Source organism: Mobula hypostoma, chromosome 24 (assembly GCF_963921235.1).
Source record: "Mobula hypostoma chromosome 24, sMobHyp1.1, whole genome shotgun sequence".
Taxonomy (NCBI): Eukaryota; Metazoa; Chordata; class Chondrichthyes; order Myliobatiformes; family Myliobatidae; genus Mobula; species Mobula hypostoma.
Genome location: NC_086120.1, coordinates 29,704,742 through 29,718,292, shown reverse-complemented (window position 1 = coordinate 29,718,292; position 13,551 = coordinate 29,704,742). Strand labels below are relative to the sequence as shown.

The following is a 13,551-nucleotide window of genomic DNA, read 5'->3' as shown; positions in this document are numbered from 1 at the left end:
GTTGCATATAATAAATGAACCCTTCAGCAGCATTTGGCTACTTTACTGTATCTGTGTACAATACAATATTGGCACATCCTGAGGCGAATGGATCAATGTGGAAATTATGAAATCTTAAATCAGAGTCTTCTTAAAATGATTCGCACTTTGGACGTAGAAAGCTGAAATTTTGCTGTCCAACCACTTGCCCCCGTGAACTGTTATGTGTGCTGATGCTGTGTTGTTAAACTAAATTTTAACCTGGCAAAATTTCCTATGCGGTGGAGTCGTATCCATACCATGCTACTCAGAATGATACATAATCTGGATTTTAATATCTGTGCCACTTATAGATAAATATGCTACATCAAGGCATTTAAACTTGTACATCCAAAATTAGGAAAATGACTGTTGACAGTCTTAATGCAAAATAAATCTAGAGACTCAATAATAACTCAATTTATAATATGCAATTTGCTCTTAGCCTATCCGAGCTTCATGCTCCACACTATCACCCCACCCACCTTAGCTCACCCTCTTTGGCTTTCTATTCCTCCCATTTTGGTTTAGGAGTTTTCCCCATGGATGTTAAATCTTTATGCCTTGGGGAACATGGAACTCAAGTTTCCAGCCTGGTTCTTTCAAGAGCTAAAACCCTTAAACTACCAAGGGTTGTTTAGCTTTCCCATAAATACAACCCAGGCTCCTATATGACCAATATATCATTTATTGTAAAGACCACCTATGTAAAGAGCCTGAAGGTGGTTCAGACATTTCAGCATCCCACCTATAAAGCAAGAGTTTGAAAAAATGTCTTAGGGTGAATGCAAAGTATATGTTCCAGTATCAGCTGTCAGTTGTGTTCACCTCCCATGTGTTTAATCTGGGTGAAGGTTCAATGGGGGAAGTGATACAACCACCCACACATTATATTACACCTGCTTTGCAGTCATGAGCAGAGACTAATTTTCCCCTTTAGATGTTATATGGTAAAGGGGCATCATTAAGTATAAGAAGTCACTTAGCCCTCAATGCTAACTATTTTGAATAAGCCCTCCAGTAATTCCCCCCTACTTCCCACCTAGGCAAATTTCTTCCATTTAGCTTCTTAACCAATTCCCCTTTGAAAGTGCTTCTCAACTCTCTACCAAGTGGCCATGTGCAGTCATACATTTCATGTCAAAACACATTTTGAAACAAGAGCAGAGTTGCAACATCCACAGCAGTGATGATGAAAAGTCCAGGGGTGCTGCTCCGCAGTTAGAGCTTCTGAGACACCAATCGGCTGGGTAGCGAGAGTCATCGTACAAAGTCAGGGAAAAGGTTCAGCTGTAGGTGGTAGAAGGGCCTCGAGGGCTGAACAGCCTCTTGTGTTGCTCCATTACAATGAATATGTCCACTGTACACCTTTCATCTCCAAGAGCAACTGCTATTACATACAAATAAGATTTTTGTTTACAAGAATAAGAGTTTTCCATGATGTGATTGCTCAATATCTACTGCCAATCTTTTTTAATGCTGCTGTAATGTATCCCAGTACAATTATTTGCAATGTCCAGTGAGGATACTCTACTGTGGTTATGTTGGTTTACAGAGGCACTATTCTTCCATAATCTTTTTAGATACAATCAGTTTAAAACTTATTCCCATCTTTTGGTTTTGATAAATGGAGAACACTGGCGGTAAAATTTTATCAAAAAAATTATATTAGCAGTGCATTCTGAGGTACCAAGAGTGTGCAGCACCAGTCAGATCTTCAGTCACTCCACTAAAGTAAAATTGTTGCTGTCGTGCTGGGGAAAAAGTTGGTTAATTGATATGCAGCAGAATTCTGCAAAGCAATGAGATTAACAGATTAAAGCCTCAGCATGAGATCTGAGGAAGGGTACCCAACTGAAACATTAATGGGCTTCTAAGCACAAAAGATTCTGCAGGAAAAAACCCGCAAAATGCTGGAGGAATTGAACAAGTCAGGTAGCATCTATGCAGAGGAATAAATAGCTGACATTTTGGACCGAGACACCTCATCAGGACTGGAAAGGAAGAGGTCAGAAGCCAGAATAAGATGCAGGGGTGGGGGGAAGAAGTACAAGCTGGCAGGTGAGGTGGAGGAAGAGTGGGTGAGGAAGGGGAGTGAAGCAAGGTACTGGGAGGTGACAGGTGTAGGGGATAAAGGGCTGAATTATTAGAGGATAGTGGGAGATGGAAGAAAAGGGAAGAAGCACCCAAGGGTGGTGATGGACAGGTGAGATGAAGCGAAGATGTGAGAGGAAAGCCAGAATGAGGAATGGGAAAAGAAAGAATGTGGAGGGGAGAGAAATTACCGGAACTTCGAGAAGCCGATATTCATGTGATCAGGTGGGAGTCTACCCAGTCGGTATATGAGGCATAGCTGCTACACCCTGAGTGTGGCCTCATCGTGCCAGTAAAGGGGCCATGAGCTGACATGTCAGCATGAGAATGAGAAGTCGATTTGAAATGGGTGGCCACCGTGAGATCCTGCCTTTTGTGGCGAATGGAGTAAAGGTGCTTGAAGAAGCAGATCTCCCAAACCACATCGGGTCTCATCGATGTGGAGGAGGCCGCGCTGGGAGAACTGGATACGGTAGACCCCCCCCCCCAGCGATCCCGCAGGTGAAGTGTCACCACACCTGGAAGGACTGGGGCCCGGAGTGGTGGTGAGAGATGAGCAGCTTGGGGCAGGTATAGCACTGCTGCCACTTGCAGGGAGAAGCGCTAAGAGGGAGATCAGTGGGGAAGGACAAATGGACAAGGGGATCATAGAGAGAGTAATCACCACAGAAAGTGAAGAGTGGGGCAGGGGAGGTAAAGAAGCGTTCAGACGTAAGATCTCATTAAAGATGGCGTGCTGGATATGGAAAAAGTAATGGAGAGCGTGGTGAGGGGAGGAGATGTGCTTTGTGGTAAGATTCCATTGTAGATGATGGAAGTTGCGACGAATGATGTGCTGGATATAGAGGATCGTGGGGTGGGAGGCAAGGTCAAGTGGAACTCTCTCCCCATTATGACGATGTTCGGGTAATGGAAGTGAGGGCAGCATTGATGGTGGTGGAAGGGAATCCTTACTCTTTGAAAAAGTTTACCTCAGATCTTCTAGGAAAGCCTCACCCTAAGAACAGGTACAGTGGGGATGGAGTTGCTGAGAAAAGGCAGTAAAGTCTTCACAAGTAACACTGCGAGAAGAATTATGGTCAAGATAACTGTGAGAGTCAGTAAAAGGTGCCACTGGATAGTCTGCCTCCAGAGAAGGATACAGAGAGATCGAGAACGGGGAGAGAGATGCAAGAAATGAACCAAGTAAATTTGAGGGCAGGGCATAAATTTGGAGGCAAAGCTGATGAAACTGATGAGCTCAGCATGGTTGTAGGAAGCAGCACTAATGCAGTCTCCAGTGTAAGGAGAATCGAGGATCGTTACCAGAGTCGGCTTGGAGCATGAACTGTTCCACGTAGCCAACAAGAATGCGGACATAGCTTCCCTGACGCCACTTCAGTAGCTGAGTTCTTCCAGCATTTCCCGTTTTTGTTTCCACCTTTTTATTTGTTTACAGAGAGAACTGTCTCATTCTTCACAGGGTTATCCCAACAACAAAACTGGAGTCATGAAAAGAAAATCTCGAGACTCTTTACAGGAGTACTAACAGATAAAGTTCAGTACCTGTAACCTGAAAGAGCAGCCAACCTTCCAGTCAATGCCTGATTTGAAAAACAGTTCCTCCCTTCAGGCACAGCTCCTTCAATAATGTCACCAGGACCACAAGCCAAAAATTCAGGAATGAAGCTTGAATCCAATGGTTTGTGGCTGTGCAGCCATTAGGTAGGCTGGGAAAATCCTCTCATTGGCTTCTGCTGCCATAATGTCACCAATTCTAGTGGTGAAGTTAATGCGGGGGAACGTCATTTGGAATCATTTGCTTCCCTTCTGAATTGGGCAAGGTCTTCTTTGGGCTCATCAGTTTTGAATTCCGGAAGCTCTCCCTCAGTCTGTAGGAACTGTCGGTGGAGGCCCCAAGCATCGACTCGCTGCGGCTCAGGAAGTTGGGCAAGGGCGTGCCGGCCTTGATAAAGCAGAAGCACAGAAGCCTGAGGATGGCCCGCCTCACGTCCTTGCTGCCAAAGGAGTAAATGATGGGGTTGATGGCCGAGTTGACCACCGCCAAGGTAATAGTCCACTCCATGGTGTGTAGCTTAAGGCAAATCGGTGAGTCGCAGAAGACGTCCAGAAGAAGGAGCACAAACAGAGGGCTCCAACAGACCACGAAGGCAGCCACGATCATGAACACGGTCTTGAGCAACCGCACTGACTTCTGCCTGCTCTTGCTACTGCACGCAGACTTGGCGCTGTTGCGGACCAGGTGGTAGATGCCGCTGTAGAGGGCCACAATCCCGATGATGATGATGATGAACATCACAATACAGAAGAGGATGTAGCTCTTGGAGTACAGAGGCAGCAAGGTGGAGCACTCATCAAAGTTGCACACGCAGTTCCAGCCCAGCAGCGGCAGAAGACCGATGAGGGAAGCCAGCAGCCAGCACAAGCCAATCAGGCAGTAGACACGGTACGTTTTGTTTGCCGAAGCGTAGGGTACAGGTCTGATCATGGTCGCGTATCTCTCTATGGCTGTGATAAGCAGACTGAACGTTGAGGCGGCCAGGGCGAAGAACAGGACCCCTTCCCTGAGGAACCAGAGCGTAGGTGAGAGGTAAAAGGTCCTTTCGCCGGATAGGCACAAGTTCACGATGTAGGCGGTGCCAGTCAACAGGTCGCAGAGGGTAATGTTGGCAATGCAGTAGTAAACCCAGCTCCGGAAGCGTCTGTTATTCAGGATGGCGAAGAAGACCAGCAGGTTCTCTATAACAACGAAGCAACTGACTATCACGAAAATGATTCTGATGACGTCCATGCCCTCACTGGAAAGTCGCCTTTTCTCCAGCTTCCCGGTGTGGTTATAATGCTGGAGAATGATGCTTGCTTCCTGCCTGACAAATGAAGCCATGCATTCACTGGTGTTCTTCATCTTGTTGAAGGGCGATGGTGCTGAGGAACAGTGAATGCAGTTGATCAACAGAGCCTGTAGACTTTTGACCCACGGCGTCAAACTTCAAAGAACCTGCAAGCAAAGTGAGGGATATTATCACCAGCTTCATTGAGAACATTATCTCATATCTGTATAGATAAAGTCAATGCAATTGTTATCAAGTGCTGGTACTAGAAACTAAAGTGTTCACATGATTGTGGTCTAACATTGAACTTTTGTTCTGATATGTTGGTTGTGCTATTCATTGTTTAGCTGTTGATAATCTCACCATCCAGAATGTTGATGCTCTGTCTCAGGGTACACAGCACCTAATAGATTTTTTATATATATGTATGATTGATTGGTTACCCAACGATAACAGAAGAAACCTGTGGCTGGAGAGTTCTTAAAGTGCAAACACTGTTGCAGCGAGGCAGCTATTTATGTATAAAATTTAATGGCATATAACAGTCCATGGTATTTCCTAAGGTGACATTTCAAACTGAGTCCGATAAGAAGGCATCAGAGGCCAAACATTGGGTTAAAGATGCAAGTTTTAAGAATCTGTTAAAAGGAAGTAGGGCGGGGGGATTTAGGGTTGGGACTGTACAGCCTGGGGCACGGGGAGTGAAAGTACAACTGGCAACAGTAGAACAATTCAATTTTGGCCTGCATACGTTGTTGGAATTGTAAAGGTGTCAAGTTGATGGAGGATGGTTGGTTCAGGGGAGGCTGGGGTCAGTTGATAATGCTGGTCATAAGGCATTGGTCAGACCACATTTGGAGTATTATGAGAAGTTTTGGACCCTTTATCTAAGAAAGGATGTGTTGGCATTGGAGAGGGTCCAGAGGGAATTTACAAGCACGATCCTGGGAATGAAAGGGTTAATATGTGAGTAATGGTTGATGGCTCTGATACTGTACTCGCAGGAGTTTAGAAGAATGGTAGGGAGATCTTTTTGAAACCCATTGAATTTTGAAAGATAGAATGGATGTGGAGAGGCTGTTTCCAATAGTGGGAAAATTTAGGCCTGGAGGACACAGCCTCAGAATAGAAGGATGTCCTTTTAGAACAAAGATGAGGAGGAATTTCTTTAGCCAGAGGGTGGTTAATCAGGGGAATTCATTGTCACAGGTGGCTGTGGAGGCCAAGACATTGGGTATATCTAAAGTGAAGGTTAATATGTTCTTGATTAGTAAGGGTGTCAAAGGTTATGGAGAGTGATAGATTCTTGATTAGTAAGGTTGTGGGGTGAAGCCAGGAGAATGAGATTGAGAGAGAAAATAAATAAACCATGATTGAATGGTGGAGCAAACGCGATGGACCCAATTCTCCTTCTGTCTTATGGAGAGATTACCATCATTCTGTGGAAAGATTCCCATCATTGTGAATTTTCACTCACATTCAAGCCTCCATTTTATACTTTTCCATTTATGTGATCTGGACATCACTGGAGAGACCTGCATATATCACCCTGAGAAGGTGGTAGCGAGTCAGCAGCCCCTCTAGAGAAGGTACTCCCACGGGGCTGTTGAGTGGGAAGTTCTGGGATTTAGATACAACAGCAATGAAGGACCAGCAATATGTTCCCAAGTCAGGGTGGTCTGAGAGCCCTCCAGGTGATGGTGTTCCTGTTCACCTGCTGCCCTTGGCCTCGATGGTAGCAAGTGAAAGTTTAGGAAGTGCTTCCAGAGTAGCCAGGATGAGTAACTGCTGTGCATACGTGGAGTTGGTCCATGCAGGTGATGGAGAGGATGGGTGCCAATCAAGCAGCCTACTTTGTCCTGGATTACTCTAAAATTCATGAGCGTTCCAGGAAACCTAACTTAATTTACTTTAACAAAAACTCTCTAAGACATAAATGGAAAATTTTCCCTCCTCCCTTTTGTTTCTTATTTTAGAGCTACAGCACAGTAAGAGGCCCTTCTAGCCCAATGAGCAGATGCTGCACAATTACACCCGTGTGGCCTACTAACGCACACGTCTTTGGAATATGTGAGGAAAGCAGAGCTCCCTGAGGAAACCCATACAATCATGGGGAGAATGTTGGAACAAACTAAACCCGAAGCACTAGCACTGTAATCGTGTGGCGCCACTCTCAACCTGCCTGCCACTGGATATCATTTCATTTCTTATCATTATCATCACTCTAGTACTTCACAGTACTCCACCCTCTTCAACCCCACAATTTCCTGTTGTTACACCTGATGTAAAACGGCTGATCTTCTAGAGCGATTTTTGGGTTCGGCACATTTACATTTAGCAAATGACTTCAGCTCCCAATCTTCACATCTGAATATGGATTGTGGATTTGATTTTAATGCAACTCTGAATAGATTCGCAGACCAAGCAGACGAGGAAATAGCTCATTGACTACATATGCATGAGTCCAATCAACATTCCACCGCATGGATGTGAGAGTGATAAACACTTGTTGTGGGCTTGGTGGTGGGAAGATTGTAAACATGGATTTGTTTGAGTTGTCCTGAATTTTCTTCATTCTTTAGCACATAAGATGTGTGTAGAGCTGGGCACAGGCAGACCTTCCCTTTGAAAACATCTCCATATGATACCTGCTGTATCTTGTTTTGTCAAGTAAAGAGGCTGTGTCATGTCTACCAGAACTTTTCAAGTCAAGTCAAGTCACTTTTATTGTCATTCAACCATAACTGCTGGTACAGTACACAGTAAAAACAGAACAACATTCCTCCAGGACCATGGTGCTACATGAAACAACACAAAACTACACTAGACTACCTGAAACAACACAAAACTACACTTGACTATGTGAAACAACACAAAACTACACTAGACTAACTGAAACAACACAAAACTACACTAGACTACATGAAACAACGCAAAACTACACCAGACTACCTGAAACACAAAACTACACTAGACTTCTCCAAACACGAGGAATTCTGTAGATGCTGGAAATTCAAGCAACACACATCAAAGTTGCCGGTGAACGCAGCAGGCCAGGCAGCGTCTCTGGGAAGAGGTACAGTCGACGTTTTGGGCCGAGACCCTTCGTCAGGACTAACTGAAGGAAGAGTTAGTAAGAGATTTGACAGTGGTTGGGGGAGGGGGAGATCCAAAATGATAGGAGAAGACAGGAGGGGGAGGGATGGAGCCAAGAGCTGGACAGGTGATTGGCAAAAGGGATATGAGAGGATCATGGGACGGGAGGCCCAAGGAGAAGGAAAAGGGGGAGAGGGGGGAACCCAGAGGATGGGCAAGGGGTATAGTAAGAGGGTCAGAGGGAGAAAAAGGAGAGAGAGAAAAAGAATGTGTGTATATAAATAAATAACGGATGGGGTACGAGGGGGAGGTGGGACATTAGCGGTAGTTAGAGAAGTCAATGTTCATGCCATCAGGTTGGAGGCTACCCAGACGGAATATAAGGTGTTGTTCTCTGACCCGAGACTTCTCCAGTGACTTCATTCATGCAACAACACCTGGTATAAGTTAATTGAAGTGAAAGAATAAATTGGTCGTTCTCTCTCTCCACAGACACTGCCTGACCTGCTGAGCGCTAACAACGATGACAAAGAAGCTCCAGGGCAGTCCTGAGGGAATGCTGCACCGACAGAGATGCCATCCACGTGTACGAAGTGCTAACGCAAGGCCTTTCTGCCCACTGATCAGTCCCATCGCACAGGTTCAGAGTTTTGCCCAGACCCTTGGCCAATATTTTCCCCTCCCCCCACTCAACATCACAGATAACCTGGTCACTATTATGATGCTGTTTGTGGAAACTAGCTATACACGAACTGCCTGCCTACCTTCCTGCATTGCAGCGGTTATGATAGTTCAACTGTACATCTCTGGCTGCAAACTGCTTTGGAATATTATAAAAGTGGCTACAGAAATGCAGAATCTTTCCTACATAGGCAATCAATACCTATTCCTCAGTGGCACCATTGTTAGAGTGACCTCATTATGTTTGGACCGCTCAAAATATCACTTACTGCTCTTTTAAACAAAGCCTCTTTGGTCTTTTTGTTGACGATATCATCCATACTTTTGAACACAGACTTATTGCAAGAAAACTGAATTTGCTTTCAAACCCTGTTATACATTGTGCTGTATATAAACCACGAAAGCAACAAGAACATGAAGGAACAAGCACATGTGTGTTTTAAGATATTGTAAATATAGGTTACTGCATGGCACTCAAGGGAATCATCTTGACCCAGTGAAGTGGTGTCTTGAGGCTGATTCTTGTAGCAGAGAAAGATACAAAACAAAATACATGGGAGACATGCAAACTTAAAGAAAGAAATTATTTGAATTTATACAATATGTTTCCCAGCATTGGTTCTAATACATAATACAGCCAATATAATAAAGTAAGAGCAGTAGTTACTTTGCCTCTCAAAACCACCCCATTATTCAAAGTCAAAGTAAATGTATTATCAAGGTGTTTTTCTTGCAGGCATTTAGAGGAAAGTAAAGAAATATTTCTGAAAAACTACACATAAATAAAGACATCAAACATCCAGTTCGATTATGTTTGACTTTTGACTTAGATACCACTTGTCTCTCTGATCCCTCTATCTCTAATTCCTTCTGTGTGCAAAGTATGAAGTCCCTTAACAGTATCTGAGCATCTACAGCTCTCTCCATCACTGTCAGTGTAGATCTGCGCTCTTGTTCCTGGAGTGGGATTTGAACCCACTACCTTCGGATTAGTGTGTCTCCCACTGAGGCATCTAGGTATAATCCCGATATTGTTCCATCCGAAAACGGCCAGGATCAAAATGTTGCAATGGCTGGGTGACTGACTGGCAATGCTTTAAGGGCTCTATTTCTGCACTTTTCAACTATAAGCTCTGACAAAAACGAGGACGGCACTCTATTGTGTATGCTGCTTCATGGCTGGCAGATTGCAGGCACAACCAGTCAGATTTCCTTGCACAATTCAACTTCCTCTTTAACAATAGCTGTAACTTGGTGAATTTGCTTGGTCACTTCATTTGTACGCTTTACACTTCTTGCATCAGAATTTCTGCTGTGTGCCGGGTGTCAGAGGAACACATTGCCCCCTCATATATGCATCCTTTGTCGGCCTATACAAAACAGGCAAGGGAAGGGAGGTCCCCTCTCAGCTTTCTTTCTTTCTCCCTCTTGTTTGTCTTACATTCCAGCGCAAGAATTGTCATTGTTCAGTCGCTGGCCCTGTACTAATGCAGCACTGAGCACTCCCAAGCACTCACAGCCAAAGCAGCAGTTGCTTCGCGAGCCACCAGCATTTGTGGTACTGTACGGAAATCTGTCAGCAGAGTGAGCAGATAGAGTGGATCCTTACATTTACAGAGATAGTGGTGGAGCTACCTGATTCCACTAACAGCAGCGATAGCACTTTACAGTAGGGATTAGGATTGGAGAGTAGCTGAGCAAAAATGGCCCTTCCAAGAGCTGGTGGGATTTGTGCTCACGGTCTGAAAGGATGGTGGAGACAGGAGCTTGCACCATAGTTGAAAAAAGTGGGATGAGCACATGAAATGCCATAACCCCAGGACCACATACCTATTTTATTTTGGTTTTATTTTATTTTAGATCATGGCAATGGAATAAAACGTATCTAGCCGACGTTGCAAACAACCATATAGCCTACAGTTCAGCAGAGTGATTAGACTAGATGACTCTTTCTCAGACTGTCTATGCTCTTGGGTGTGAACGGTTTTATGTTCACCTCTGACTCACTTACTTAACCTCTGCACTTATCACTTATCGCACCTCTACTTGTTGACAAGTTCATTCTCCCTCCTCCATTTCACACTACGCCCTTTAGGTCTCAGTAACGAATATTGAAATGCCCTGTTCAGGGAGATTGCCCTGGACATTATGCACAGAATAGGAGGATACGTACATTCATATGTGTGTCTGTGTGTGGGTGTGTGTGTGAGAGAGAGACACGTGGAGAGAATGGGTCGGAAGAAGGGAGAGTGTCTAGAGTGGGTTAATGATGTGGGGGGAGTGGTCGAAGGAGATCGGAGAAACAAGAAAACTAGAGAGATGGACTGGAGAAATGAAAGGGATAGGACAGAAGCAGAGAAAAGAAAGAAGAGGCACAGAAGGGAAAGAGAGGAAAATAGAGTTTGAAAAAGTGAGGAAGGGATGAAGGAGGGATGATGGCGAATCCAGAGGTGAAAAGTAAAGGAGGTAGAGTATAAGATGCTGGGGAAAGTAGAAGAGCACCTACGCAGAACCCTTACCTTTGAATGACATTGTCACACTCGAAATCTTACATTAGTGCTTCAGTCCAGTGCTAAAGATTCCCACAGTGGCCAAAAGAACTTGCCCTAAGCTAAGAGCATGCCTGCACTCTCAGATGGATGGGTCAGATCCATGACAAGATTTTAAAAGTAGACCAGGGAAGCTATCCCCAATATGCCCTGGGCATTAAATGTCTCTCAATCAAATCTCTGACACAGATGACATGGCACTGGCTGCAGCAGACTTTACTGGGGCTCGGTGTGCACTAATCACCTGGAGCCGTTCCAGCTCCGTGTATACTTCATTGGCTGTAAAGTGCTTTGAGCTGTCTCAGGTCTGTAAAAGATGCTTTGCAACTGCAAGACCTTTCCTTTTTAGCACTATTTCTCCATTCTGACATATTTCCACATAGCAAAACCACGTTTTTACAGCTCATACTGTATATTCATGATACTAACATGGATTTTTTTCAGTATATGCATTGAAAGTCTAAAATTTAAAAAAAACTAAACTATACATACTTTTTTTCTTAAAACTTGGATACAGACTTAATGATGTCACTGGTGCCTATCAGTACAAAGAGTTTGGATCCACAGGTAACAGAGCTTAGATCAATTTAAGTTCTTTCTTTCAAGTGAAATGCTATGAAGTTAAGGCAACAATAGTTTTACTTGTAGTTATTTAGTACAATCATAGGGAAAGTTGAACTTACCACAGTAATATTGACAACTTGTTTGTTCATTATTTGAGCTGCGACGCAGTCTTCAACAGCCTCCACTCACCACAGCTGCTCTGACTGCACACATGGTCTCTTCAAATTACAGAAGTTGCAAGCAGACTTGTTGTGATCGGTCTACTCCACCCAGGATGACAAGACAGACCGAAAGGACTGATAAGACTCGTGGTCCTTGCATGTGAACTTCATGCAGCTGCACGGTTCAGGATAGAAACAACCCCCTGTCCAGCTTAACCTGTTAGCTGCTGGATTTCTCTGGAAAGATATTTCTATCCTGAAGGGATTTTTCCAAGGTGCCATTAAATATACAGTGCAGTGATCCACTTAGGTACTGCAGCTGCACTTTGAGGCTTAATGTTAGCACTCCTACCTGAGTTGGAAATGAATTCAAAAGTGAAAATAAAAACTAACTGCTGGGGGAGCTCAGAAGGTCGGACAGAATCTGTGGAAGGAACCCAAGAACCGTCGAGACCTGAAATGTCAGCTGTCCATTTCCCTTCATAGATGTTGCCTGACTCGCGATGTTCCTCCAGCGGTTTGCCTTTTGCACCGGATGCCAGGCTCAACACTCTATTGACTAACCGGAATGAGTTCGAATCCCACTCCCGGGGCTCGGCAGAAACGCAGGCCTGGTGCTTCAGGGCAGTACTGTGGAAAGACGTAACTGGCAGCGGTGCCACCTTTCAGAGCAATATCGACCTGAAACCGTCGACAGCGCTCTCGGATGAATGTAAAAGATCAGATGCAACTATATAGAAGAAAATTGTTGATCATCATCTGGTCAATATGTATTCCCCAAATGCAAAACTAGTTTATCCGGACTTCATCACATTCCTGTAAATGGGTTCTTGCTGCACAGATATTAACATCTTTGCTTCTTATACTAGAACACAATATTCAGATGCTGAAAATGTTGAGCAACACACAAAAAATGCTTGAGGAAGTCAACAAGTCAGGCAGCATCTATAGAGAGGAATAAACAGTAAAGCTCTTCCAGGCCAAAATGTTGACTGTTTATTCCTCTCCCTAGATGCTGCTTGACCCATTAGAAACATAGAAACATAGAAAACCTACAGCACAATAGAGGCCCTTTGTCCCACAATGCTGTGCTGAACATGTCCCTACCTTAGAAATTACCTGGGGTTACCCATAGCCCTCTATTTTTCTAAGCTCCATGTACTTATCCAGGAGCCTCTTAAAAGTCCCTATTGTATCCGCCTCCACGCACTCACCACTCTCTGCGTAAAAAACTTACCCCTGACATATCCTCTATACCTACTTCCAAGCACCTTAACACTGTGCCCTCTCAGGCTAGCCATTTCAGCCCTGGGAAAAGCCTCTGACTATCCACATGATCAATGCCCTTCATCATCTTATACACCTCTATCAGGTCACTTCTCATCTTCCACCGCTCCAAGGAGAAAAGGCCAAGTTCGCTCAACCTATTCTCATAAGGTATGCTCCCCAATCCAAGCAACATCCTTGTAAATCTCCTCTGAAACTTTTCTATAGTTTCCACATCCTTCCTGTAGTGAGGTGACCAGAAATGAGCACAGTGGGGTCTGACCAGGATTG

General features: G+C 44.4%; 1 protein-coding gene across 1 annotated transcript; it reads right to left on the bottom strand.

The window, feature by feature from the left end:
* Window positions 1-3,880: 3,880 nt before the first annotated feature.
* s1pr4 (sphingosine-1-phosphate receptor 4) lies at window positions 3,881-12,071 on the bottom strand. Its single transcript, XM_063032599.1, has 2 exons — window positions 11,953-12,071; window positions 3,881-5,110 (listed from the first exon to the last, which is right to left on the bottom strand). Exon 2 carries the CDS (start codon window positions 5,015-5,017, stop codon window positions 3,881-3,883), a length of 1,137 nt encoding a protein of 378 aa, XP_062888669.1. The 5' UTR covers window positions 5,018-5,110; window positions 11,953-12,071.
* Between the last annotated feature and the right edge of the window lie 1,480 nt (window positions 12,072-13,551).